We start from the raw sequence: 27,495 nt of genomic DNA, 5'->3' as shown, positions 1-27,495 counted from the left end.
GCAAAGGTCAGCCTGATGGGTTAGTAAATACATACATAATAAACATTTCATTGCTTTTACTGGCCGAGCTTTGGGTTCTTCCTGTAAAATTCTGAAAACTACATTATATTTTATGAAAGTCATGGAAACAAATCAAAATATAAACCTGGAGACTGATCCCAGGAAGTCAGAATATGTATCACCTCTAGTACCATTTAATTTCCTTGATGCAAAATTCAATAATAATACGGCAAATATTTACATACCAAAATTCTCAATTTAATCCCGCAACATAGTGTGGCCAGAGTAAGCCTCTCTGTAGGTGTAATGGCAAGCCTACCCTCAGTGTCACCCAGTGCTTCCGGGGAAGGTGTGTCAGGGCTCCAGGTGGGCTCTCCTTCTGACAAGCTCCGATGGATGGAAATTTGGACTACCAGCAAACGCCGCAGACTTCCTAGGTCTGAGTTCTTTAGTCCTTCTTCCAGCTGCCTCACCACTGCCTGGCCTGGCTTACTGGTGAATACGGTCACCTGGCAAGCGAAAAACAAAAAAAAAAAACAATGATTGAATGTACTAATAAATTTGTCAGTACTATACTGTTTGCAATATAGAATAAATACCATATTCATCCAATTCAAAATAAACGTATTGGGTATCAAATTGTATTTCCACTGGTAGAAGCAACATCACATGAATATAACTGCATAATTGTATATGACAGTATGCGGAAATAATCTATTGAATCATTAATCTTTTCCATCTGTCCAACCCTACTTGTTTTTTTTATTTGATGTAGTCGGATATGGACAAACATATATAATTTGTGACAAGGCCCATGGAATGGAAGCACCAAGTTCACATTACTAAATGCGCCTTTTCTGTTTTTGATTAACAATGGACTCTGCTGTCTGCCCTTCTTGAGGGATGAAACCTAGACAGGGCACCACCTCCAGTAAAGCACAGTAAGCAATATCTGAGCATGAAATCACTACAAAATGAAAGAAAGAGCAAACTCTGGCCTCAAGACATCACACTGACATCACACTAGCCTGCTGATCAGCTGTAAATTGTCCACATGAATCCTTCCCACACAAGCTCTAGGACTTACGGCTACTTTAAACAATGGCTTTTCAGTCATATGATGACACAAAACAGATCTCAGCTTCTTCCTCAGATCATCCTTTGCCTCTTTAATAAGATCAGTTCAGCTAGGTTACAGTAGACCATCATGCAGCCCATGGCTCATGGGTCTTATGACTGTTCTGAAAGTGGATCCTAATCACTTGACCTTTTTATGTACAAAACACATTAGAGGCACAGGAGAAGTTTTTTTGCAAGGCTAGGTTTATAAAAAAAAAAAAACATAAACTATAGATGATCAGACTTACCGATGAAAATAGTCATAACTAGGAGAGACAGCAGGCACACATGCACCTATAATCGTATTAGTCACACAATGAAATCATCAGAATAATCTGATTACACGCACTTGTCTTCTCTGGTTGAGATAAAACGGGGTGTTTGTATTATTATTATTTTGGGACGAAGGCTTGCTGAGCAGTAAAAATTGCCCCAGCAGGCCATGTGGTAACTGTCAGTCAGAGTGTCTGCTTTAATATGCAACGAGGAGGCCTGCGCCCGAATCTACATCCACTCTGACCGAGATGGGAAAGTACAATGAAGGCACTTTGCTGAGGACAAATTAATGCAGTAACTATCCATGGTAATGGGTTATTGGAGGCTTGGGCCATACAATGACCTCTACAAATGAAAATTTAATTTTGTCTATTTGGTAACTTGCTTTTGGTAACTTGGTTTTGTCTTTAAACCCTCATTTACAGTTTAGGGGGTACTGTCAGTTCTTTCATAGACTAGACTAAATTGCCATGGAGAAGTACAACAAAATTTAAATGCAGGTGAAGCACAATGACAATAAGTCCTCCACTGTAGAGCATTTGCGCGTTTCAACATGTCTCTTGATAAATTTTGATTAATATAGCCATGCGATTTACAGATTAATCACAGGTTCCTTTAAATCACTGACACACCCAGATGACTTTATTAGATTAAATTATAACTCTTCTCTCATGGCCATTAATTATTGCTAAAAAGGACAAGAAAAGGTGGCCACCTCACCTCTACTGTGCTGCTGCTTTCCCTAGACGAGGTGTGCTGCATGTACTGCTTAAACTGCTGCAGACTGTCCAGCACGGCCTGGGTGAGCATCTCCCCCCGGGGGTGAGTACATCCCTCCATGGGCAATGAGCGCAGCTCCTCCACACAGGAGCTGAGGCGCAGCAAGTTCCCCTTGACTTGCTAAGCATGGGCAGGAGAAAGTTGATGGGGGGGGGGGTGACATGGATGTAAAGATTACGCACAAAATACACAACACACCACGAAGGGTAGCAGACATTCCAACTGGAGGTTAACAGCATAGACACTGAGCAGAGGCAGGCGAATGGGGCCGTCCAGGCAGCTGGCCAGAGTCAGGAAATTGTCCAGCGCATCGCACAAGAGGAAGCCAATCTCTGACCAGCAGGGTGGCGACGCGTCCACGATCAGCACCCGAGGAGGTTGGTGAAGGAAAGAACCTGGCTGGCAGATGTGACCAGGTGAAGGCCACAGTCTGTTTCTGCTATTCATAGTTCTGTCAGACACATAATGACATTTGAAATGAAGAACTCCACAAGGCCTAGCCACCATTGAACAAATACAAAGCTGTACTCCAACAGAGTATACGAAACAAATGTAGAAAAATAGTGAAATGTGTAGCCTACTTGCGTTGAGGTTAAAGCTGTAAAAAAAAAAAAAAATGGATGAAGGATTAACTAAGCAAGTATCAGAAAGTATCAAACAGCAAATAAGATGTACTTGATTGATTAATTCAACTCTAAACATGAATACATCAATACAATTATTTTCCACAGAATAAAAATACAGAAATTCCACAGTTTATTACCTGATTAAGCACAGGAATAACGTAAAAATAGTGCAATAAGTGATGCCAGAGGAGAACATTTCTAGCACAAAGATCATATTCAAACTGCCTTTCCAATAATTTCAATTTTTCCAGCAACAGCTGAAACAAAGAATTGCATTGTTAAAATTAAGGACATCAACAGTGTCTTTCTTCATTTTTGGCTCATCAATAATTGTGCGTGTCGCGTACACAGTCTTCTTTCACGGGGTTCATCTTCCAGCGCCCTCGTTCCTTCTGTCTTCAACACCACACGACGACAAAAGAGACTTTGTCTGGTCAAAAACAGCCTGCGGCTTCATCTTTGTTGCACCAGAATGTAATCTTGCCTAATTATACATGTTCTAGGAGATTTCAAATGGCCGGCTCTCTTTTTAATTCCTAAAAAAAAATGTAATTGTCCTTTCCTCAATCTGGATTTGTGGTGGATATTTTGGTGCTGAAATGTGCTGGTGAGAACAGCCAGATTGTCTTGTGAGGCATCTGGGTTCAAGCAGAAGACGAGACGCTTTTTGCCCCTGGCCTGTGGCAGCTCTAATATTTCGGTCTTGAATATTAACTTTTGCAACATTAATATTTAATATTCATGTTTCTTCCCCTGTGCAAGACACCTGGATTGTTACGTCCGTGCCAGCTACACGAGGGTAGCGGCGTAGGCATTCCAAAGCCTTCATGGTGGAACGCTCAGAACATTCAGAACTTGTCCTTCAATTAAATCTTAAATGACAAAATTAAACCTGCGCGGGTTTTATTGAACCGTGAACGAGGAGAACGACTTCCAGCCAGGAAGCCGCGCTAATTTGGGCTAACAGGTTACCTGGCTACCTGGATATAAAACTGGCTGCTCCGGCTGCTTACATTCGCTCCTGATGAGGACTAGAACGTCTTTGCTGCAAATAATGACTTCGCTCGTAACGCGTGAGGTTTTTTTTTTGTTGTTGTTGTTCTCGTCTGCCAAGTTAGTAGCTGACGAGGAACTCTGAATTGCCCGACATCGCCAGCCGCTGCGCATGCGCAGAACCGCCTGCTGCTCCAGCGTCCAACATGCAGGCTTTTAAATATGCTTCTCAACAAATCTCATCTCAGTTTCATCTCAATTGTGTAAAAAAAAAAAAAGAAAGAAAATCTGCAATGGCATTTCATGTATCAGGTAAGAATGAATTAAATCCATTAACAAATGTGCTAAATTTGGAATGCAGATAATCCATTTTTAATATGGTCATTTGTCATTTAGGGTTATTTTTAATTCAAGGTGCACATCATACATATTTAGAATAATAAAAAAAGACAATGGTGGTGGAGCAGTTCCTTGCCATATGCAGTATTTGAAAATTCTAGGCCGAACTGGTCAACTATATGATGATGCGTGAAATACACATTTGACACCCAGCTTAAATGTACACACGTCAGTGTACCACAATGTAGTGCTGCTTATATCTGCTTAAAATTCAAAGTCATAGCGAGACACTCCACAGAAATAAATTGTGTGTGTGCCAATAATATTGGTGCGATTGAAGTATGTCTTGCGTTTTTAAGAGGCTTTGGCCAGCGGTGAGATGTGAAATCCCGGCTGACACACACCGATATGTCACTTCTCTGTTATACGAGGGGTGCACCCGAGGAGCACACATCTGTTGTAGGCAGATAACTGGAAGAATGTCACAGCAAACATGCCAGGAGTTTTTTTTTTTTTTTTGGTACTAGTGTTCAAATGTGAAAAGTGAAGTGATTGTCATTGTGAAAAGATGCAGCGCAGCACACGGTGCACACAACAAAATGTGTCCTCTGCTTTTAACCATCACCCATGTCAGCCACCCGGGGAGCACTGTGGGGATGGTGATTTGCTCAGCAGCACCTAAGTGGCACCTTGGCGGATCAGGATTCGGAACGGCAACCTTCCAATTAAGAGGCCACTTCCTTAACTACTAGGCCACCACTACCCCATATATATCCATTCACGTAAGAATAAACCATGAGCAATTTTAATGAAGAAATTACTTGAAATTGCATTAACATGTTGTTAAGCCTTTCCTGTATAGACATTAAGTAATGTTTTGTAAGTGGATTCCAATGATAAATGTGTCCTTCTGGTTACTGGAGTGTAATTAGATCTAAATTAGGAATTTATCTATTTGTATCTGTGTCTCTGTATAACCCCTGTGTCTCTGTATATCACCTCTCCACAACTATCTGATCCCCTGGAACACAGATTGCTGCGACATTCTGGTTAAGATAAAAATGTTCATAAAAGAATTGATATTCAGAGATTACATGGAATTTATTAAATGGACAGCATGAATATTACCGAAAGATCTGTCGCGTCATCTGAGAGGATATTTCAGCTTTCTAGTGCTGATTACTATGAATATGGGCAACTGAAATGCAAAATCTTTTTAGTGCCTGTCATTTTCCAGTAATGTAGCCTCAAAGGTCTTATCAAATGGCTCTTCATTAAATAAGTTCAGATTACTGTAGTAATGGATAAAATATTGTTTCTGATTATTGCCACTTTTCTTAACTTTTTATAATTTAACTTTTTACATTTCTGCAATTCTCGATGGTGCACAATAGAGTTTAAATTCCTATGATGTAAATAGTTTAACATCTACATATAATTTTACAGTTAATTTACACTGTATTTCAATGGATTCTGGGTATTCAATCTAAAGATAATTTCATCTAAACTCACAAGTTATGTGAATTATGTTAAATGAAGCTGCAACATGGGTGGGATTAGATGTGTTTTGAATCATAATAGGTCATGCAGACCTCAGAAACCCGCGCCTGTCAGATTTAAACATTGCATTGATCTTCTGGGTCATTACATCATCACAGGTCCAGCTGGAGCCTTTCTCAGCAGAGGTCAAAACCCTTCCCAGCCTCGTGATATAATTTGACTCAGTTTTATAATAGCTAATGGACTGTTTTTTTTAAAGGGGTATGCAGTAGCCCACTTTGCAGAATTGAAAATAACAATAGCTTTTATTAGGCTTAAATCTCCTCTGTTGTGTGTTCGAGAAGAGGACATGAAGTCTGGGTCCCACACTGTACTGTACAGTCTGTCTTGGGGCCCTCCAGTTGGTGGGTCACGTGAATTCTGTGGGGTTGTTCCTCGTACGGCTTGGACGGTGTGGCTTAGTGTGGGGTTTGTGTGAGTATATGTCTCATTTTTTTTCTACATGTCTGAGGTAGGGGGGTTGGTTGTAAGACACATTAGAGACTGGCGGGGACATCCCAGCTTTGTGCCCATAAGCTCTGTGGAGGTGCTAACAAGGACACCAGTCCACCATTCGCCTGCTGCTTGTTAACGTATTCATGAAGCTGTGATTGGCAGCCCCTGCGCTCGGTGGAGGGAGGTGAGATTGCAGGGGGGAGTAGGTTTGGGGGATGGAGGGTGGGGGGTGGGGAACTTGTGTGCTGAAATTTGCAGTGGCCCGGTTATGAATTCTGAATATGCACACAGAAGAGATTTCTGTGTTTACATTCACTGAAGAAATTTTATAATATCTTGACATTTCCAATAAATCTTTCATTGACTCGATTCCCATTTTTCTTTTCATGCCAGTTCATTTCTAACTCACTTGGCCACTCACCCGCTGTTTTCTTTTTTCAGAAAATAATCTTTAAGTGCTGTTCCGAATGAAGGGCCTTCACAATTGCATGGGAATGAGGGTTTTCTTTCTTCCTTTCTTAAAAAAAACCTAATCCTGGTCATGTTGTCATGGAAATCACCTTCTGAAATGGAACTATTGAAAAGTCTTGCATGAAAGATGAATTTGAGGGGGCTGGATTTGAGTGGTAATCTCCTCACAAAAAAAAAAAAAGGTGGTGGAAAAAAAGGGATGGGGGGGGGGGTGCTTTATTTTTTAAATGCTGATATAGCATGTGCCTGCGGTGTGCTAAAAATGCCACCAGCCTGTTTTCTGCGGGATGCGGTGATCTATTTTAGATACAGCAGAGAAAAAAAAACATTTGTATCCCTCTGCATTGTTATCTCTGAGCAAATAACCCAGGTTTATATTTTTCTGAACACGCACAAAGCGGAATGTGAAGAATTTAGAAGCATTACTTTAGACCACTGAATATCAGCAGGATACTGTTTGTTTTTCAATTATAATTGGTCTTTTGGAGAGAATGAGCTTTTCTTGCTTTTCTAGCCCTGTCCATATTCCCTGCCTTCTCCTTTTCATGCACCCTTCAGGCGTGGCAGTTCATCCCACCTGTTGTTGTCGGGACTGGACTCCATCTGAAACACGTCAACACCCTGTTTATCAGAAGAACTCGGGTCAACAGACACCCAGAGATTCATCTGAACCGGCTGTGTTTGGAACAGGATCCGTTCTCATGGATTAAGCCTAGAGAGATCACATTGTTTATGTTCTGTAAAGGTTCTTAGGGCGCCGTTTGACCCCTGGCCCCGTGGCAGCATTACACATTTTTCACTTGGACCTCCTACCTTAAAAGCAACAAGCTTTGTTGTGTGTTCCTGTAATTTTTGGTTTCTGTTTCATTGCTTTTTCCCCTAAAAATGTTTGCCTTTAAACAGATCCAAATAAATGTAGCTCAACCCATAATTAAAATGACCTTGTTACTCATTAATTAATTTTCTCTGATTAGGCCTTAACACATTAAGTTCTCTGTAATGTTCTTGTAATGGAATTGTATTGATTTTAATAACATTCTTGTGGTAGGGCATGATCTGATTCTGTCCTGTTTTTTCTGCAGTGTAACCATACTTTATAGCATAGTGTAATACACTAAATAATTTATTTATTGAATTATTGGCCTTTTTTAAATGAAACATTGTTTAGATTCTCAAGAACAGTGGCTTTTTCTATTTAATTGATGGATGCATTTCATATTACGTTTTAATAACAAAATTTAACAACAGAAATGTCCATTAAACTACCAATGAGGTAGGATGGCATTTGCTGCGTCCTAAAAATCATATTGCTCTTCATCAACCTTTCCTGGTGAAGAACTTGTTAAAATGAATCTTATTAAAGTAAGATGATATGCTGTTCAGTCTGTGTGAGCGTGTATTTGGATTGTGTTTGAACTACTCTGAGACCTCAGAAAAAGGCCGTGCAGTTCATTTCCTTCAAAAACTCATAAACAACTTGACATGCTGCCCTCTGCAAAATAAGTAACAGAGGGTTCCTCGATAGCGCTGGCACCACTATAAACCATCTTTTTTTTTTTTTTTTTTAACAAAGTCAAGCATTCAACAATACGGATATGTTATTGCTGCATTTAATAAGCCGGGCAAAGACTAGAAGGAGTGTAGTTTATTGTGTTTCAGTCTTATCACTCCCTTGTGTCCCCTGGTGTGTGCAAGCCTATTGTCTAAGCTCAAAAAGATAAGGGCCAATATTAACTGGAGCTCTGCCCTTATTGTAACCTTCCATTGTTCCAGCTGAGTTTCAGAGTTTAGGTGTTGATAATGAAAGTATTGGGGCATGACTAATAGCTAATTATTGAGTAAAAAAGAGGAGCACTGCATGTGTAGGGTCTCCTGCTGTTGCAGGAGTAGAAGGCAAAGAATCCCTCTGCATTTTACAAGCAAAACTAAAGCTAGTAATTGACAAGTTCTTTCAGGAAACATGAAGCTGTCACGTTTTTTGCATGACACGCCCTGCCTTTGCTTTTCTCATTTGGCAATGAGCCTGCTCCATTGTTTGTCCTGTTTCCACAGTGATCCTCCTCCTCGGTTCCTTGGAGGGAAGTGGTTGCCAGGTGACCTTTAGACAACCTCTAGACCTGCTCATCCGTGTGGCTATAGGGAACAGGAAACAGGTAGGGCCGTGCGGGCGGTGGCCAGGAAATCCAGCGGCCACTCAGGCCAACCTCTTGCTCAGCAACAACAGGGCGACGTAGGAGGAAGGGAGGGTTTTCATGCACCAAGCAATCTGTTTGGATATACTAGGATAAACTAGGCTGTATTTTAACTGTGTTTGGGCATTGTATTATCATTTTCCCCCATATACTTTACTTTTATTTTTGTAAAATTAAGCTCCTAAATCACTTCCGGATACATTCCAGATAGAATGTCTGCAAAAGCATGTGTAAAGTATGTGAGCCATGGCCAACTCAGGACCATTGTTGAAATGAACTGAATGCAAGGACAAACCCCTTACTGTGTGCATCACACCTCTTGCTTCTTTACATTTGCTACCCCAAGAACCAATACAGCCTGACAGCGATGTGAAAAAGTAGCCATCTGCTTTCCAAATGCATAGCATGCTGTGCCGTGCCCTGCCACCATCAAGCTGCCGGGCCTTATGGCACTTTTTTTGAAAGAGAGAAGTATTGGTACACTGGAGAGCTGGCAGGTCTCTCCAAGCTTGGCTGAGCAGTCGGACGGCAGAGCTGCCTACCGCCAATCAGAGATGGTTGAGAGATGAACATGACTGCTACCACCTGTCTCAGAATTCACAGCTCCTCCAGTCCTACTCCAGTGGCCTTTAATGTGTTGGCATTTGCACATGGCTGCGGAACCATGAAGTGCCGCAATTGATTTCTTCAGGACTTTTTAGATCAAGCTGTGCTGTTATTAAATGCATAAGCCTCTAAATGCTCACAATGTATTTCTGCCAAAGTGTGTTATTGTTCAGAATGGGAATAAAACTGGTGGATAACTTTAACACCAATAACACTGTTTTGTCCAAAGTAAATTTGGTTTTGGCTTACGTAACCCAGCTCCAGAATTTCTCAGATGAACCAGTGATCGTAGATTCATGGAAACCGAGGTCTGCCTTGCTCCTGTGGCTGGGCACAGGAAGGAAAGGGTGTTGGAGGGGTTGCTGCTCCCTGTCAGAGCTTTGTCATTTGTAATTGTCTTGTGGTTGCGAGATGACATGTTTGCAGAGAAGACCTGGAAATGGTCACTTTGTTTTTTTGTGTGTAATCAAGGCATACACATTTATGAAGAAACAGAAAATTGTGTTTGTCGAAAGATTATAAAAATCATGATTGTAAACACGTAATGAAAAATCAATTGTCTGGACTCCATCCATTCTGCTCTTTCTGATCAAATAATAAGTACTGTATAATCAGGGGATGGGGATGGGATTTACCTTCACTCGTTTGGACACCGTTTGACGTGTAAATGTTTATTTACTCATAACATTTCATAAACTTTGGTTATTTATTTCTTGTGTTGTTATTGTAACAATACTGTTGTTCTTCAGTAGTAATAGCAGAATTTCACAGTAACACAGTAAATGTACATATAAGTGCATGCATGTTACTTTGGAAAATTGGTTGTAACCCCAGAGAGTATTCATATAACAGTTCCCACCCCCCCTACTAGCAGTGGTCAGGGAGTGTCTCTGGCAGTCAGGTGCTCAAACCGGTTGGATACTTGTCTTTCACAATGCCTGCTGCAATTTATTCACAAAATGTGAATTTAAACTTAATTTCAGTCCAGACTACATTTAACCTTTTTGGGGGTAGGGTTGCAAAGAGAGCAAAAAAAGAGAAAAAAGAAAAGGACTTTAATTAAAGTGACACCACGCAGCAGGTTCCTCTTCTTTCAGTCTGATTGGCTGAAAGCCAACATGACATCACCCCATGGATCATGGTGGGTTTCTGGCCTTTGTATCCATGGTTACTGGGTGACTCTTTGGCATCACTGTCCCCAGTGATTATTTAATATTCACCTAGGGTTTGTCTTTTGAATATAAGGACAACAAGGAATATGACACCTACTTAAAAGCTAAAAATACACCAAAAATCATCAACATATTAATGTCTTGATCAGTCCCTTTATTTGTCTGGGTTTTCATCCCCCTAATATGGGCTTCTCCTCCCCCCTCCCGTGCATCATTAACTATTTAACATCTGTCTGTCCATATTCTCAATCTGTCAGTCATTCTCAGTTTTCATCCTCCCCCTCTTTTCCAGATTGTTTTCTGTATCTTTAAAATTCATCATGGCGCCTTACTCTCTTTCTCTGTAGGTATTTGCAGAACATATATTACTCTGGGTTTTAGTGGTGCCCCAATTAGGTGATTGAGATCCGGATTTTTCCTTTTTCTGATTGAGAGACATTTTGGCCAAGTTGGAGTAATTAGATTGGTTGCTTGCCCACTTGGAGGGGAAATAGCCATTAATGCTATTGTATAATGTGAGGAGTTCTCAAAAGAGAAAGAAAGACACACAAAGCCTTTTGAGTGTGCCTCTAACAGAAAGGGTCAGCTTTCAAGGAAGAGAGGTTTGTTCTTTCAGTTCCATATTATTAATTTAAAAGAGGAAAACATGCTTAATAAAGGCCTTTGTATTTCTATTAATCTATGTAACAACGTAATCATATTTGATTGCTTCCAGGCTTCAGTTTGTGTGTTCCACAAAAAATATTTAAAAATAAAAGATTCTATGTATAAATGTGTCATACATATATTGGAAATTAATATTATACATTACATTCACATGGCAGATTTTTGAAATATGCATAGGGATATCAAAAATTAAAACAATGAAGAAGATTGGGAACACTCTCAATATGTGCAAAATCAATATTTTTCAATATCATGACAATTTGAAAGATTGTCCATTGAGGTAGAAATGAAACTGTGAATGAACATTTGACAGCAGAATTCTGTGGTTTCCAAATAAATATCTGCTAATAGATCCAGCAAGATATAACCCAAAGAATAAGATAGAGCTGTCCCAGGGCTTTTGTCAAACACTACAAAATCGTACACTCTTACAATGCAACTAATTTGGGTTAAAGGGGGTCATTGCCGATGATACATTTCAAAATCAGTATCTTATGTTGTGCAAGGTTTTTTAAGCAAGGGTGTACAAAAAATGTCTACTTGAATGTGACAGGAAACATTGCAGAGGTCATTGAAGCAGTGTGGGAGACAGTGTCTGGATGTTGCATAGAAGATACCAAAAGCTATCATGTGAAGAATGAAGCAAATACAGCACTGAGAATTTTTTTGGAAGTCACAAATAATTTCTTCATCACTGTAAAAGAGAATGCAAGGCAGCTGTCCTTCAGGTACGGCTGGTTAGAGTGATCCAGAAATTCAATCTCAATTGACTTCTAACAGCATATTAAAAGGTTGTAGTCCATAGTGCTCAAAACAGATGTCTTCATTTGAACAAACACTTGGAAACAAACATTTGGAAAGTAGAAAGCTAAAACATCCAGCCAACAACCAACCAATAAGAAAAATCTAATTGGTTATAATTAAGCTATTTAAATATATATTTCTTGCAATTGTATATAGCTGTAAGATATGGCCAGAACTGGAATTTATTCTCCAGTCATAACCTTCCCATAACATGCATTCTGAACTGAATTAATGATAAGCTGTCCTTCAAAGTACAGCTAATATGCTGTTCTTTAATGACTCAGGTATGAATGGAAGTCATTGAAGCCCATGAACAAATTAAACACATAGATACACACAGAGAAATTGAAGCACCACGGTTTACCTAAATGGGTACAAATACTTGTTGCTGGGGCAGAACCCTTAATCCCCAAATTACCTACCTTCAAATGTACAACGTGGTTTCACAAAGGATCTGTCCTGTACCCTTGCAGAGAGGAAAGTATGACAAGCATGTTGACTGAAACTGGTACATGCCTTATACCAAAATAACGAGTTGCAGAATTCATGTTCAGAGTGACTGATTTAACCATTAAGAAAATTCCAGAATTTGACTATACCAAGAATCTCAATATGGAAGATGGGACAACAGAGGAAATGTTTTGTACCTGTACAAAAGGTAAAAGGTACAAGGTACAATATAGGTTTTATATTGTACCTTGTATGTACCTTTTATTTCTCTGTGTATACACAAGCAGGCAGCCACAGTGGGCACTGGTGGCCTAGTGGTTAGGGAGGTGGAAGTTTGCAGATTCCAATCCACCAACCATCAAAGTACCTTTTGAGCAAGGTACCGTCCCCACACATCACTCCCTGGCTGCCCACTGCTTTCATGGCTGCCCACTGCTCACAGTTGGTGATGGGTTCACTACACTTACAGTACAGTAGCAGCATGATTTGTAATAGAGAAAATGGCAGAAGGCCCTGGACACTTTCAGACAGCAGATTCAGCAACAGCAGTTTAACACCATGAAACAGTTTACAGTGGATTAATGAAACATTCAAACAGTCCCTCTAAGAAGCACATTTGTGTTCGGTTTTTCTTTTCTTTTATTGTTCCGAACCTGTCGGACCCAGGGTTTTGCAGCGAACTGTAAGAGGGTTGTCACTAAGTTCCAGATGCTAAGGCGCTACATTAGCAGACATTATCTCCACCTCCCACTGAGATCTGTCCCACAATGTGACAACAACATTAACTCGACTTGAAAGTGATTCCATTGCTGTAGGCAAATCCATTCACAAATCCCATAGAGGAACATGCTGTTAACCCACTGGAATGGTGGTCATTGGGTAAAAACGATTCCCAGTTAAGCTGTTTATTTGTAGACTGTAGGAGTTATTTGTACACTGATTCTATTAGTCCCAAGTGAAGTTTTATCAAGATCTGTTAACGATACTGCACAAAATGTCCCTGTGCATTAATCTGTTGTGTGTGTATTCATTTTACATAATGCTGCTGTATACTGAGCTGCATTTCACATCATCATACTGTATATATTGAGTTCTGCACAAATAAAGCTGGATATTTAGGTTTTATATACAGTACAGGACAAAAGTTTGGATGCACCTTGTCATACAATGTGTTTTCTTTATTTTCATGACCATGTACATTGGTAGATTCTCACTGAAGGCATCAAAACTATGAATGAACACATGTGGAGTTATGTACTTAACAAAAAAAGGTGAAATAACTGAAAACATGTTTTATATTCTAGTTTCTTCAAAACAGCCAACCCTTTCCTCTGATTACTTTTTTGCACACTCTTGGCATTCTCTCGATGAGCTTCAAGAGGTCGTCACCTGAAATGTTTTTCCAACAGTCTTGAAGGAGTTCCCACAGGTGTTTAGCACTTGTTTGGCCCCTTTGCCTTCACTCTGCGGTCCAGCTCACCCCAAACCATCTCGATTGGGTTCAGGTCCGGTGACTGTGGAGGCCAGGTCTCCACTTTTTGTTAAGTATATAACTCCACATGTGTTCATTCATAGTTTTGTCATCTGGAAATTTAAAAGACGTTAGTAGAGTTGCAGTTGTGATACTGCACTGTTTATTCGTTGATTCGTTGAGTCATTCATTTGAAGAACTGCTATAACCCCCCTTCCCCAGACAGACAGATGATTTTTTCCCATATCTCACCATGCACATTTTGGAAAATGGTTTCCCAAAAATGTCACAAGACATTCAATGTGGACAGAGGACAATGGCTTGTTCAGATTTTGTTTTGTCTGATTTATGAGGAAAAGTGATGCCACCCTCAAAAGGCCACAGTTTTTTAAATCATTCCCTGTTTATCCCATAGAGCTGACAGATACATGCAGAGAGGAAAGTCTGACCAGCACATTGATTGAAACTGAGCATTATTATTCATGCATTTTAACAAATAGTGAGTTGTAGATTTAATGTTTAAAGCGACTATAAAACCTAATCTATTTAAGTAATCTCATATTACAATCTCAATATGGTACAGAACATTTAATCCAGCGATAGTCCGATTTTCAAAGATGACAGAGGTAGGTCATGAACAGAGAGTTCTGCAGTAGAGCTGTCTACACAGTGCTCTGGCCTGTGTCTCGGGTCCACTTAATGATTATTCAAAATCTAATGGGAGAAGGATAAATCACCATATGTGTCAACTAAAAAAAACAGTTGTACATGGTATTAAATCTGACTGCTTAATCCCTGTCTAGAAGAGAACAAGCAGCATTAAATATGTTAACTTTCACTGCCGTGAAATTGTATCCCAGTGGCGACGCCTAATCCAGTTCTTTTCACAGAATTATATTGGACCAAGGACCCCTGATGAGAAAGATGTTCATGTATGTATAAACCATTAGATCACCGTCGCGACAGTGTTAATCATCGTCATCCAGAGCCATCTGGAACATGAGACCTGTATACTTGTTTACATGCTTTCTTATGCCATACAGACTCATTTTTAAATCCTGGCTTTCACCAACCTTAAAGATCATCTAAAGATCTTTTTTAAGGGGAAGGAGCAGCATTTGTTGTTGTTTTTTATATTGAACATTTTATGATATTTTTTAAATCTGATCATGATATATCATCAAAACATTTTTGTGTATATAAATTTTTATGCATACAATATTAATAATTCATGAGTGATTGCGCAAGGCACTTGGCAAACTGTAAAACTATCTAATGCTTTGCTATTTTTGACATACATGAATTATTATTTGAATTATTTAGTGTTCCCATGTCCGCTTTTTAAACAGGTAACTGCACCGGTAACAGGTTTGCCTCATGCCTCATAGTCACGCTTTCCTGACTATAACATGGGATTAGGGTTGTTTTGATGTATTGTGGGAGCTAAGAAAATGTTAAAAATCATTATACAGAGCCCATGGTCCGTGATGGGACCTACCATCCCTTTGGGGAGCCCGAAGTCTTTAAAGCCATTGTCTGAAAGCTGAATAAACATGCGAGCTCTGTTTAAAATTTCCAGCCCATTTCCAGGTGCACTATCAGAGACACTGACATTCCCGTTGACCCCAGAGCTCCTTAATAGCCTGCAGGAGCAGCGTGTCACTGCCACACCTGATGCCCCCTCACCGCACCTGGTTATGAGTGTGCGCCCCTGCTGCAGACTGTGCCATCTTGGATCTGGCTTTGAGCCAAGATGGCAGATGGGCTTGTCTGTGTGCTGCCTGGAGGTCTTAAACCCCCAGTTTAATATAAACATGGAAATGCTACATTGGTCCTGGTGGAGCCGCTTCCTCACCCATGGAATGTGTACACTGCGTTGCTGTGGCAACATAAAGAGGTGGGCTACACTGAGGAGAGGCGTTGAATGAGGGCTCTCCATGAACAACAGCAAAGAAGCACAACTCCATTCGATTTTTAGAGTGTTTAAATCAGCTGCAAAAGCTGATTTTTAAGGTTCAATTAAACCAGTTAACCAGATGATACATGAAAAAAAACTTCATCATTACCATTTTGAAGGGTTCTTTTTGCAGTGTATGACTAATGTCTCAATAATTTGGGAACGGATTAATAATTTTAATTAGCAGTTAATTTAGACATAAGGGAAAGGCAGTGTAGTGGTGTGGTTCTCTGAAGGAAATGGAATTATTACTATTAAATCCTAATATCCAGAAATGGTGGGGGTAGGAGGCTCTGACTCTTGCTCCCCTCCCCCTTTTAAGGCGCCGTGGATGTGCTTGTGGCTTTTGATCAAGCCTGTGGGCGCTACATCTCTTCATCTGAGGCCCTTTGTGCAGTGCAGGGTGGCTTATGTCAGATCTACTTGGTGGGTGATGTAGATGCAGGCTGTATGTAGATAATAATTTACTGCAGAAATCAGTGCTGACAGACGTGGTTGGTGGTGGTGTGAATGGTGCTTTACAGATGGGCTGTGTCTCTTAGTGTGATGCAAACACACACACACACACACACACACACACAGAGAGAGAGAGATAAAGAGAGATGTCACACGCATGGTGATGTATGAACACATGTGGTGCTTCTAGCTCATTTGTTAATAGTGGATACATTAAATAATACATTTATATTTATCAGCAATAGATTATGGCAAATCATACGTTTGTGTGTGTATGAGTGTGATTCTTGTAATTTGCTTTTATACAGTGTCTTAAGTTTGACCTTGGCGTATTTATTTATTTTTTTGGCACTTTCTTCTAACTCACTCCCAACACTCAGTGTAGCAGTACAGTCTGCTTCTGAATACAAGCCAGGGCACCAGTCCCACCCAAAATCTCCATCCTGCGATGAACATTGGACATGGGAGGATTTGACCTCCATAATCATAGAGGAATACTCTCAAAACCTCTTTGAAGGCAATGAAAAGTTTTCCCCTTAGAGTGCAGCGCTCGTCTGTGGGAGTTTATTTGGGGATGCATGATCCCTGCTGACGCCATCTGCGCTCATCCACTACTTGTGGGCACAACACTTTCTAAAAAATTATCATTTTTTTCTATCATGACACATAATTATAGACTGAAGAGCCATATGTTTAATCTCTCCCACTTTTCCAGCCTGTTCTCTGGCCTTCCCACAGAACTCTTACTCTCCAACACTGAGAGTGTTAATCCCACTCAGTACTCTGCTCTTCAAAAGATACGTCTTCACCGTGCTCGTCTCCCCTTCAGGAACATGGCTGAAAGCAGCTGTGCACCCCTTTCTCTCCCCTAATTCCCACTCTTTCATCTGTCTCTTCTTCTTGTCTCCTCCTCTGGCATGCATATTCATTCGCTGTTTAATGGGGGCATGTTTACTAATTCCTGGAGGACATCTCCCCCCCGTGTGTTGTGTTTGTTCTGTGGTAAATCAGACAGATTGTCTGTGCAGGTTTTTGGCTGGGGGGGTATTGAGTGAGCCCCGTGTTTAACACAGCTTAACCCCCTTATCATTATCAATTTTTAGGGCAACACAGAGGAAAGGGTCTTGCTAAGAGAGTCAGTGGTCACATGTAGTAGTTGTCTCATGTGCCATGAATTTTATTTATAATTTGATTGTCCTTTAATGCAAATATCAAAATTACATGATTCTTGTGTTTATGAGTGTTTCAACTTTTTTTACTGCATCTTAAAAATAGAGTACACGACATTTTGTAAAGCACATCAAATCTATTTGTTCCATGTTACTCAACCAGTCATATTAAATCCTGATGTGTCATTTCACCTTTTTAAGGTGGATACACTCTGGTGTAAATAGCCATGTGGATGACATATTGTTAGCTGTCATTTCAAGTTTTCTCCACATTTTGGCATGGGTTTCCTGCCGCCATCCAAAGGCATGAACACTAGACGAATTGGTGTTTGAATGGTGTGTGCACCCTGTGGTGCGGAGAGAGACCTCGCCCTACCTCCAGTGTCCTGGGATTGGCTCTTGCCTATGCAGTAGGTCAAAGAAGTAGGTGTGTATAAAGTGAATGAATTAGCATTAACACAAATTTGTACAAAGCTGCATTCTATATTTGCCTCCTTGTCTCAGTATTATTCCCTTGTGCCATTTAATAACACAATAGAAGATTGTGAATTTGATAATGAAACTGTATGGGGTTCTCTTGGCTCTTTCTGAAATGTACAATTTTCCTGCTTTAGTCACTGGTAGATTAGTTTATTTGTGTGCTATTTTTGTTTAATGATGGCAAATAGCCTCACAGGTGCAAGAATGGCTTCCTAGAATAAAATAAATCATTTTGGTTTGTTTATTAATATTTAAACATTGTTGAGGACCCCGAAGTGCTAAGGAGCTGTATTTCTAAGACAGCATGCCAATGTCCCCTCTCTTCCATCTTCTTAATTAAAGTGGTTGACAGGATTAGAAACACATTTGTTCAGGTAGAGTACAGAGGGAGACAAATCATGAGAGAGAGAAAGAGGCAGCAATGGAAAAGACAAAGGCTACTCCCGTGTATTTAGGTCAGATTTCGAATCGAATGCATTAAATCCAGTGGCCTGGGGATTTTACTGATCTCAAGCTACAGAGAGGAAATGGCTCTATTTATCATGTTCTGCATGTGTGTTTGTGTGTATTTTAATGAATAAATGACCGTGTACCCTGTCTGAAAATATTAAATATGCTGTGTACACTGGATAGAGATTTCATATAGTCCTCTGAATGTACTCAGATTGTGAATATACAACTGAATTGTCTGTGTGTGGGAGTTTACTCCAAAAGACTTGACATTTTATGGGAGTTCTGATTTACCTACCTTCAGGCATAGTACATACTGCGCAGCACTACTGGGCACACAGCTGAGACATGTTAAACACTGAACCGAATGTAATGGTGAACACATCCAGAATTTGCCATTGTAACAGTGGGCTCATGCTGTTATAGTCATGATGTACCAGTAAGCAGAGAGGGAGGTGCAGAGAATCCAATGATTTATGTAGGGATTGTTCCCATGGTCTCTCCCTCTCTCTCTCTCTCTCTCTCTCAGACACACAAACACACAAACGCTCCTCCACATGATCATTCAGATATCCACATGATCCACAGATATGTATAAGCACATATTCTTACCCACTGGACAAAGGTACACACTCCCAGATAATGATGTTGGTCTCTGCGATGGAGGTAATTAACCCAGCTCAGGGTCCACTCTAAACAACATGGCCAATTTGGGGATATGAGTGTGGCAGCTCTGCTGAGATGCCATCACCTTAACATGCACCCCACTTGATCAGTAGTTTCAGGTTATTTGTTATATGTGTAAAACTGTGGAGAATCGTACAAAAACACTCTCTCTACACACAAAACCACTACAACTTGATGTTACCTGGCTGAAAGAGGAATGGCACAATAGAGGTTAAAAAATGAACAGTTTCTAATTTATTAACCCCAGCAAATTATTATTGCAGTTACATGTAAATATTGTGTGTAAAAAAGGTACCAAGGTTACAGAGAAAACCAAAATGAAAGACCGGAGGAAAGCATGAAGAGACATCACCTGATCCAGGAGAAAAATGGTTAGAGAGAAGGCTCTGGAGCTGGAAGGCCCAGTTCCCGATGAAAAAGAAGATGAAAAAAGAGCCCAGCTACCACAAGTGAACATCCTTTATACATTTGACCCACAGGAAGTTGTCACAGACCAATCAGAATTTGTCCCGACCCCGGTGTCTCCCGTCTGGGGCAGACAAAGGCAGGGCATCGCAAAAACCTGTGGCTGGTTTGCCATTTGACAAAGATATGGAAAACGGAGGTGTTGAACCTCCATGCAAAACAAAGGTGCAGAAACGTCATGGCCCTGCAACGTCCCATCTTACATATGTTATAAGAGGTTATAGGGAAAATGATATTGCATCCCCATTCCCATGCTTAACCATCAGAGTAATAAGAGCTCTTAGCATAATGAGAGCTGACCCTATGGAAATATGGTTTCAGCTGAAGTGATGGGTCTATTGTGGGGTTATATCCCCTTTTCCTCCCGAGGTTCTGAAGCCAAAAAGCCTTTCTTTCAATACAGACTCGAACATACATACACACACACACATGTCTGGCAGTGTAGTGACTATGGTCTCAGCTTACATCAGCCTGAGTGGGCTGGAGTACATGTGAGCATTGATAAACGTTTAATCCAATCAGGAGGCTGGCTTCTCCACAACTGTGACTGATGCTGTTGCAAGGTCACCCTCACTGTCTGAGAGTGATGGGGACTGACATGCATGGTTCACACACACACACACACACACACACACACACAAGCCAGTCCCTACACTGCTCCCATTAAGATATTAAGATGCGAACAATATCCCTAGAGTGGAGTGAGAATTACTTCTTGGCGTGGGACTCCCAGCAAACCCTTTTGTGTGCTTTGTCCAGATATAGATTGGTGTCACATTGCTTTTAAAAATTCAAAATCTGGGTTCATGTTGTGTTAGCTAGCTCACATCAGGGGCGGAATAATAATGCGTACCACATAAGTTGCGTGACAATCCCTTTAAGGCTCTTTTTAATATCTTCATGCTGATTGGCCTGGTTTCGAAATGTATGCGCATTCTTAATGCAAGGATGATGAGGTTTTGCTAGGAAAACACCTTAAAAAATACAGGCGATGGGGTCAGTCCGCCATTCGAACACTCTTGAGGGATGAAGAGCAACTCCCAAGTCTGCTTTTAAAAGCATACTAGTTCAGCCGAGACCTTGTGTTAAGAGTAAATTGATATTCTGCAACAACAAAAAAAAGCAGGATACCATACCACTACATAAATTGTTCAAATATTTTCAGATTTCCACATACAGCTATTTAACTTGTGCATTCAGTAAACACCTATCCAGTTGGACACAAATGCTTTTGATAAATCTTTTATTTGTTATCTTATATCCCTTCTTCAATTCTCAGTTTCTGACCATATATTTGGATGTTGGCTGGATGTTTTAAGTGGCGGACCTATCTAATGTGTCAAAACATCACAGGCAGTGGGTAGTAGGTAGAGCCTTGACGACAGGTAACTCAGGGGTAATATCACCGGTCTCCAGTCTCGCAGTCCGTGGGCGTGAGGTTCGAATCCCGGGCGCGATCTGGCATTTCTTTTTAGGGCAGTGGTGGCCTAGCGGTGAAGGAAGCGGCCCCGAAATCAGAAGGTTGCCAGTTCGAATCCTGATCTGCCAAGGTGCCACTGAGGTGGCACTGAGCAAAGCACCATCCCCACACACTGCTCCCCGGGCGCCTGTCATGGCTGCCCACTGCTCACTCAGGGTGATGGGTTAAATGCAGAGGACAAATTTCACCGTGTGCATCATGTGCTGTGCTGCTGTGCATCACATGTGACAATCACTTCACTTTTTTTTTAGTAATATATATGACAATAATGATCATGGATGGCTGACAAATGTGGTAAGATAAGAAAATCCTTTATTAGTCCCACAAGTGGTAAAATGGCATAGTCTTGGTAGAAAGTGAAAATAAATAGGATATAAATAGTAAAAAAAACTAAACCAAAAGTACAGTATCAAAAGTACACAATAAAAACAACCTGAAAACTGAAAATATAAATATGCATCAGTGTATTTTAAAAATATATATATGTGAATATATCTTAAAAAAATCTGTTTTTATGTACACATAGAATATATGTATGTACATACAGTAGGTATGAAAGGAATACATCTTCATTTGAGTCCAGCGGTGTTTGATTATACTGACTGACTGACTTAGGAAAGCCACACCCCTGTCTATATATACGAATCTGTGGCAAGGCACAAATTCTGCTGCACTTAAAGTTGCTAAGCGCACAGTGGCTTCCCTAAAATGGAAGATGTTTGGAATGGCCAAAAGCCTTCCTAGAGCTGGCCATCCAGTCAAACTGAGCTATCGGGGGAGAAGAGCCTTGGCGAGAGAGGTAAAGAAGAACCCAAAGATCACTGTGGCTGAGCTCCAGAGATGCAGTTGGGAGATGGGAGAAAGTTGTAGAACGTCAACCATCACTGCAGCCCTCCACCAGTCAGAGCTTTGTGGCAGGTCTTTTGCAGCTACAGGGACCGGAAGACTGGTTGCAATTGAGGGAAAGATGAATGCAGCAAAGTACAGGAATATCCTGGACAAAAACCTTCTCCAGAGTGCTCAGGATCTCAGGCTGGGCCGGAGGTTTGTTCTGTTCTTGACTTTTTCTTGAATGGCTCAGCCAGAGCCCTGACTTAAACCCAATTAAGCATCTCTGGAGAGACCTAGAAATGCCAGAACCGGAGAGGATCTGCAAGGAGGAATGGCAGAGGATCCCCTTGGTGCATCTTTCCCAAAAAGCCTCATGGCTGTATTAGATCAAGTTTAGGAGGTGCTTCTACTAAATACTGAGCAACCTTGGACCATGTGATAACTCAAGTTTTTCTTTATTAATAAATCTGCAAAAATGTCAAAAATTCTGTGTTTTTCGGTCAATATGGGGTGCTGTGTGTACATTAATCAGGTAAATAAATGAACTTAAAATTATTTTAGCAAATGGTTGTCTGAAAGTCTGAATTCTTTCTGTACCCACTGTATGTATAGAGTGGACATATACACATATTGAACATAAGGGAAAATGCTATGGTGTATTGCATGTGTGGTCAGCTGCAAGGACCTTGTTGTAAAGTCTGACAGCTGTTGGAAGGAAAGACCATCTGAATCTTTCCTTTCCACATCATGGATGCAGGAGCTGCTCAGTGCCGTCAGTCTCTGGCATGGGAAGGGAGAGGTTATCCAACAGGGATAACCGCTTTGCCTTTAACGGGTCCGGACAGTTTGGAAGAGAGCTGGCCCTCCGGATCAGCCAGTTCAACCTCTTTCTGTTCCCAGTAGAGACCAGCAGACCACACCATAAAAGCCACCACAGGGTCATAAAAGGTCCTCAGGGGGAAAAGACCTGAGCCGGCGCAGCAGCTACCGCCTGCTCTGTTCATTTTTGTAGACAGCATTTGTGTTATGAGTCCAGTCCAGTTTATTGTTCAGGTAGGGAAATTAAGAGCAACTCAAGGGTTGGTGTATATAAGTAACTAAGGAGTGAACAGTGTTCTGTATACCACTGTAACCACACGTGCTTGCACCTGTCCAATAGAGGGCGCCTTCCTCGCAGATCAGCAATGCAGACTACTTATATGTTAACAGCATGTTATAGTGTCTCATTAAATGCAGTGGTTGTACTTCCTAAATGTTTCGTTAAAAGCCCATTTGCGCTTCAAATGTCAAATATTGCTCTCCACACACACAAATTCTGCAAACACAGCAACGCCGCGCATTGTGGTTAGGTATTCATTGCATGCGCTATTGCATTTAGTCTACACCGTAACCTCTGACCCACTACAGGCTTCCCACGTCCAGTCACGACTCGGGTCTTTGTCCCGCGTGCGCCCGTGAAATCCGGTCAGTCCCCGGCTCCTCGGATCCCGCTGTCCCGGCGCGGATTAGAGCGAGACAGATGGAAACCGGGCCCGCCCTCCTGGGAGTAAAAAACGGATAGATTCATCAAAGAGGGGCGGGAGAACCGGCCGTTTATTTGGTCGCCTCCGTTTGTTCGTTTTATGTCACAGCACAATGCAACGAGGCTTCGGAACAAAACGCCGGGTCACAACGGCCACAGTCATAACCCCCACGGTCGCCTCGAGTTACAGTCACGCTTGCAATAGAAATGCAGCCCGCGCCATCACGTTTAGAAGTTGTCACCACCGGCGTGTCGTTCAGCTGCTGGTTTCAGGCCCCGACTTTCGGCCACTTCCCCGCTGATTTACAAATGAACGGACACCGACAGCAGTGTCGGCTCCGCGTGGAGAGCGGGTCGAACCGCGCGCGCAACGCAGCGGCGTTTCACGACAAGGAAGCAAACAATCAACCAACCAAAACCGTGTCCCCGCGTGTCTGGCCGCGTGGTTGATATTCGGTCGTTGTTTGTGGCCGTTTCCCGGGGCCACGGCCCCCTTACCTGTTGTCGCTTGTACTTTCGGGGCGTGGCCACCGCGGCGGGGTCGCGCGGCTCGGAGACGGTCGCGAGTGTCGCGTCCCGACGGCGCGCTCTTTGTGCGCGGCGTTCGAGGCAGCCCGGCTCTGCACCGTGCCCCTGCCGTGGACGCGTCCTGCGTGGGATTTCCGGAGATCCGAGCGGCACCGCGAGCGGGAGCCGCGGCGACGACAAGTGTTTTGCGCATTTTTCGAATTTTATTCAAGGACCAAGGACGTGTAACTTTATTTTTTTTTACGCGATTCTTTTTGCGAGTGGCTATTCAATTTGTCCTTTTATTTATTTATAAAAAAAACTGTTGTACTTTGTCACTGGTTTAAAATTACCGGTCCACGTATCCCAAAGGACGCATCTACCTGTACCGGAGTTTAAAATATGCTTCCCCTGAATTCGTAAATATACGAACCAGCGTTTTCCGACCAAGCCCGAGCTCCCCGAAGATGGTGCGCAGCTGAGACCGAACCCGCGGACCATGACGCCGGCAGCCTGCCTGCTCGCCGGGTTCCTGTCGCTGTGCCTGAGCCCCGGCTCCCGGGGAGCCTCCGTCAGCAGCTACGGAGGTAAGAGCAGGTGTCTCGGACCGCAGCTTTTCTTTATACAATAATATCTGAAATGTAGCTTGTAAGGCTGAGGCCGGCATAGTTTTACAACTTGACTGGAAGCTGTCGGCGAATCGTTTTAACTCCCTGTGTGCAAGCATCTTATGCATGTTTCACATGAAGAAATAAGCACTTCATGCACTTTATTCAGAAATGCAACACTTGATCAGTGGTGTAACTACACACACATGCAAGCTTGCATGCAAATGGAATAAATAGCACATCCCCGACTATATGGATCCCCCAAATAACTGTCCATGGATTCCATGGTGCATTCCACGATACATGGGAAGTTGTTCTTGACAATTGGTCCTTTGTGTGGTTGTAAAATTTTGTTCCATACGTCCTCTCGTGCCCCCTTGTTTTTTTCGGTTGAGAACCTGGTGTACGTATGTGAGCGGGCCGCTCAGATCATGCGGCTGTCAGAGCCCTCCTGAGTCCTGTGACATGTGACTGTGTTTACGCCATGTCCATGAGGATCCTGCCCATTTGGACTGTGCAGACATGAACTGAGAAGCTCTGCGTCTAACTTCTTTTTAATGTAGCTGCGGCGCTTAGGCTGCAGGTTTCTGGCTTCCTGCTCATTTGAGAAGATGTAAATTTCAAATTTCCATTTAAACGACTAAGCGAGTACAAGCCATTCATGGTTTCTTTTGATGGACAGTTCAAACACAAGCATTGCATGATCAAACCCATTCTGCATGGTGTGTGTGGGCTCATGGCATGAAGCACTACAGACTGGGTCCACCGCTGCTGTCCCCATCCATTTTCACTTGGTGTGTTAATACCCCTCACATGAAGCAGATTAGCACTTGAAAACAAGTGGTACGAGAAGCTCACAGCACCACGACGCTGAGCATTGTAAGTGCTGATAGTAATACCTCTCCTCAGAGTTTTGGTGCCGCGTTGGGTTTCTTTCAGTAGCTGTTGGGTCCAGTTTTTGAATCTGTGTGGGAGTATGTGTTGTCTTTTGTCATGGATCTGCATGGGTACGTCTTCAACCGTTTATGCACACAGTCTTATTCACTCTCTGGGTGTTGATGGAAGTGGCATATAGTGTCAGATCTCCTCCCTGTTTCTGAAGCAGGTGAGAAGGCGCATTGTCCATTGCATAAGGGCTTGCTTTTGTCCACACTAGTGTTTTGACAGGGTTTGCAAGGGAAAAAAACATGAAGGAAGTCCACACAGCTCCAAGTATCCAGTTCCTGCAATGTTGTTCCCAGGCAAGACATCCTTTGTCAGGCAAGGCAAAGGGAGGGGTGAACTATGCCCTTAGAAGGCCACAGAATCCTACAGACCTAGCCGGTCAGCAGAAATCCATAATTCACCAAGAAATGCTTTTCACGTTTCACGTTTTCACACAAAGACGACGTGTGTCATGTGCTGCAAATGGTATGAGCTGTGGACCCGTAGTTATGAGTGGGGTTTTTAAGCAATGCTGCAGTCTTCCCTGTCTTCTTGAACAAGGAATCTTTTTTTCTAAATGGTACTTCTCTGTGGTGAAATGAGAGGTAAACGCCTTGTAATATGTTTGTAATGTACACCCATTTTCCCTTTAAAATGAATTTATGCTGTACTCTCGAGGGCATGTTTTCAATGGACACACATGATTAAAAATGGCAAGGTGAAGAAACCGCAGTGGTGGGGGTTGGTGGGACTTGCGGATACCAAGGAGACGAGGGAGGGACAGACAGGGTTAAATGTCAGAGGTCGATCCTTCTCGAAGGAGCACAGGCGATTGATCTTTGGTGTCAGCATATCCTCACCATGGGTTTTGGACCCAGAATTTGGGTGAAATCCTGAGGTCTGGAGATAAAACACAGAATCTTTTAGTTACTTATGCTCATTCATACAGAATGGTTGACTGAAATATCATCAGTCCTTATCATATGTATCTGTGGCATTTATTCCAGTACTGAAAGATCAGTTCTACTGAAGCAGGCAAGAAGCAAGTTTTTATAATTTTTATAAAATTAATCAATATATCAATATATCATGTGGACTGACTCGCTGTCCCCCATTCTTGTTTTGCTCACAATTCATCACGTCGTGGGCCAAACTGCCACCAGCAGAGACCTTCAGTCTGTTGGCATGTAAGCAACAGTACGGTTTTGATAAATGTTGGTTTGTGCACGGGAACGTTTGTAGCCATCACCTCTACCTCTCTGCCTACTGCCTTACTCTGCCCTTCACTGTGCATTTGGACAATAGACATGCACACACCTACCAGACCTATGAAGGGTGTGTCTTTTGTGCTCTTGTCCCTGGTTGGCATCCACCCTGCGATGCTGTCTGTGGAGAATAGATGGAATTTTGCGATAGTTTATGCGCTCTGCCTTCCACCTCCCACTTCATACTCGCATATTGCACTGTAAGCACAGATTGCCGGAAGCCTCTGGTAGCACGGGAGTCAGCATTCCCAGCGCCATGAACGTGGAACGGCCTCCTACACAGCGGGCACAGGAGATTGAATGAGAAGGAGGAGAGAGCGGGAGCGGAGGAAAGTAAAAGAAAGAGGGAGGGATGTGGCGTTACAGGGGGCAACTGTCCAAAGAGTTATTCCTGTTAAATGAATGAGTGGAGATATTGCAGATGAACTGTAAGCCACGGCATGCCGAGCCTACAGAATTTCTCTGGCTGAGAAAAAGAAACCAAGTTTTACACACACTCGGATAAACACAACTCGGATGAAGAAGGGTGTGGGTTTTTAACAGAGCAAAAAAAAAAAAGAAAAGAAAAGCACAAGAGACGCAGTCAGGTGCTGTTTCCTGCCTTTGTTCTTGAAGAAAAGGCTCTTGCAGCGCTAGGATAGAGTGGTGCATCGTGGGTGCCTGCTGCTACCTGGCCGGGTGAACACGTCCATTCTCACTGGTCAGCACTGGTGACAGGTCATTCATGTCATTGG

At 42.1% G+C, this 27,495-nt stretch overlaps 2 protein-coding genes across 13 annotated transcripts in view; one reads left to right on the top strand and one right to left on the bottom strand.

Annotated features, from left to right (window-relative positions):
- m1ap (meiosis 1 associated protein) overlaps positions 1-24,536 on the bottom strand; it is a 43,298-nt gene extending 18,762 nt beyond the window's left edge. For 6 of the 12 annotated variants that reach the window (XM_028999228.1, XM_028999219.1, XM_028999257.1 and 3 more), the window contains exons 1-5: positions 3,149-6,757; positions 2,939-3,058; positions 2,374-2,773; positions 2,116-2,295; positions 320-509 (exon numbers count right to left, since the gene is read on the bottom strand). In XM_028999228.1, the coding sequence (XP_028855061.1) occupies positions 320-509; positions 2,116-2,295; positions 2,374-2,773; positions 2,939-3,015 (847 nt within the window). In that variant the 5' untranslated portion in view covers positions 3,016-3,058; positions 3,149-6,757. Of the gene's footprint in view, positions 1-319; positions 510-2,115; positions 2,296-2,373; positions 2,774-2,938; positions 3,059-3,148; positions 6,758-23,955 lie in introns of those variants that run through there. The other 6 variants (XM_028999277.1, XM_028999285.1, XM_028999241.1 and 3 more) reach the window with 6 other exon arrangements.
- The window catches only part of sema4f (sema domain, immunoglobulin domain (Ig), transmembrane domain (TM) and short cytoplasmic domain, (semaphorin) 4F), a 41,542-nt gene continuing 37,752 nt past the window's right edge, over positions 23,706-27,495 (top strand). Inside the window, exon 1 of the mRNA XM_028999207.1 lies at positions 23,706-24,551. Coding sequence (XP_028855040.1) covers positions 24,464-24,551 — 88 coding nt within the window. The 5' untranslated portion in view covers positions 23,706-24,463. The remainder of the gene's footprint in view (positions 24,552-27,495) is intronic.

The sequence above is a fragment of the Denticeps clupeoides genome, chromosome 1 (assembly GCF_900700375.1).
Source record: "Denticeps clupeoides chromosome 1, fDenClu1.1, whole genome shotgun sequence".
In the NCBI taxonomy this organism is placed as follows: Eukaryota; Metazoa; Chordata; class Actinopteri; order Clupeiformes; family Denticipitidae; genus Denticeps; species Denticeps clupeoides.
The sequence above is the reverse complement of the archived record's forward strand: the minus strand, read 5'-3'. Positions and strand labels throughout refer to the sequence as shown.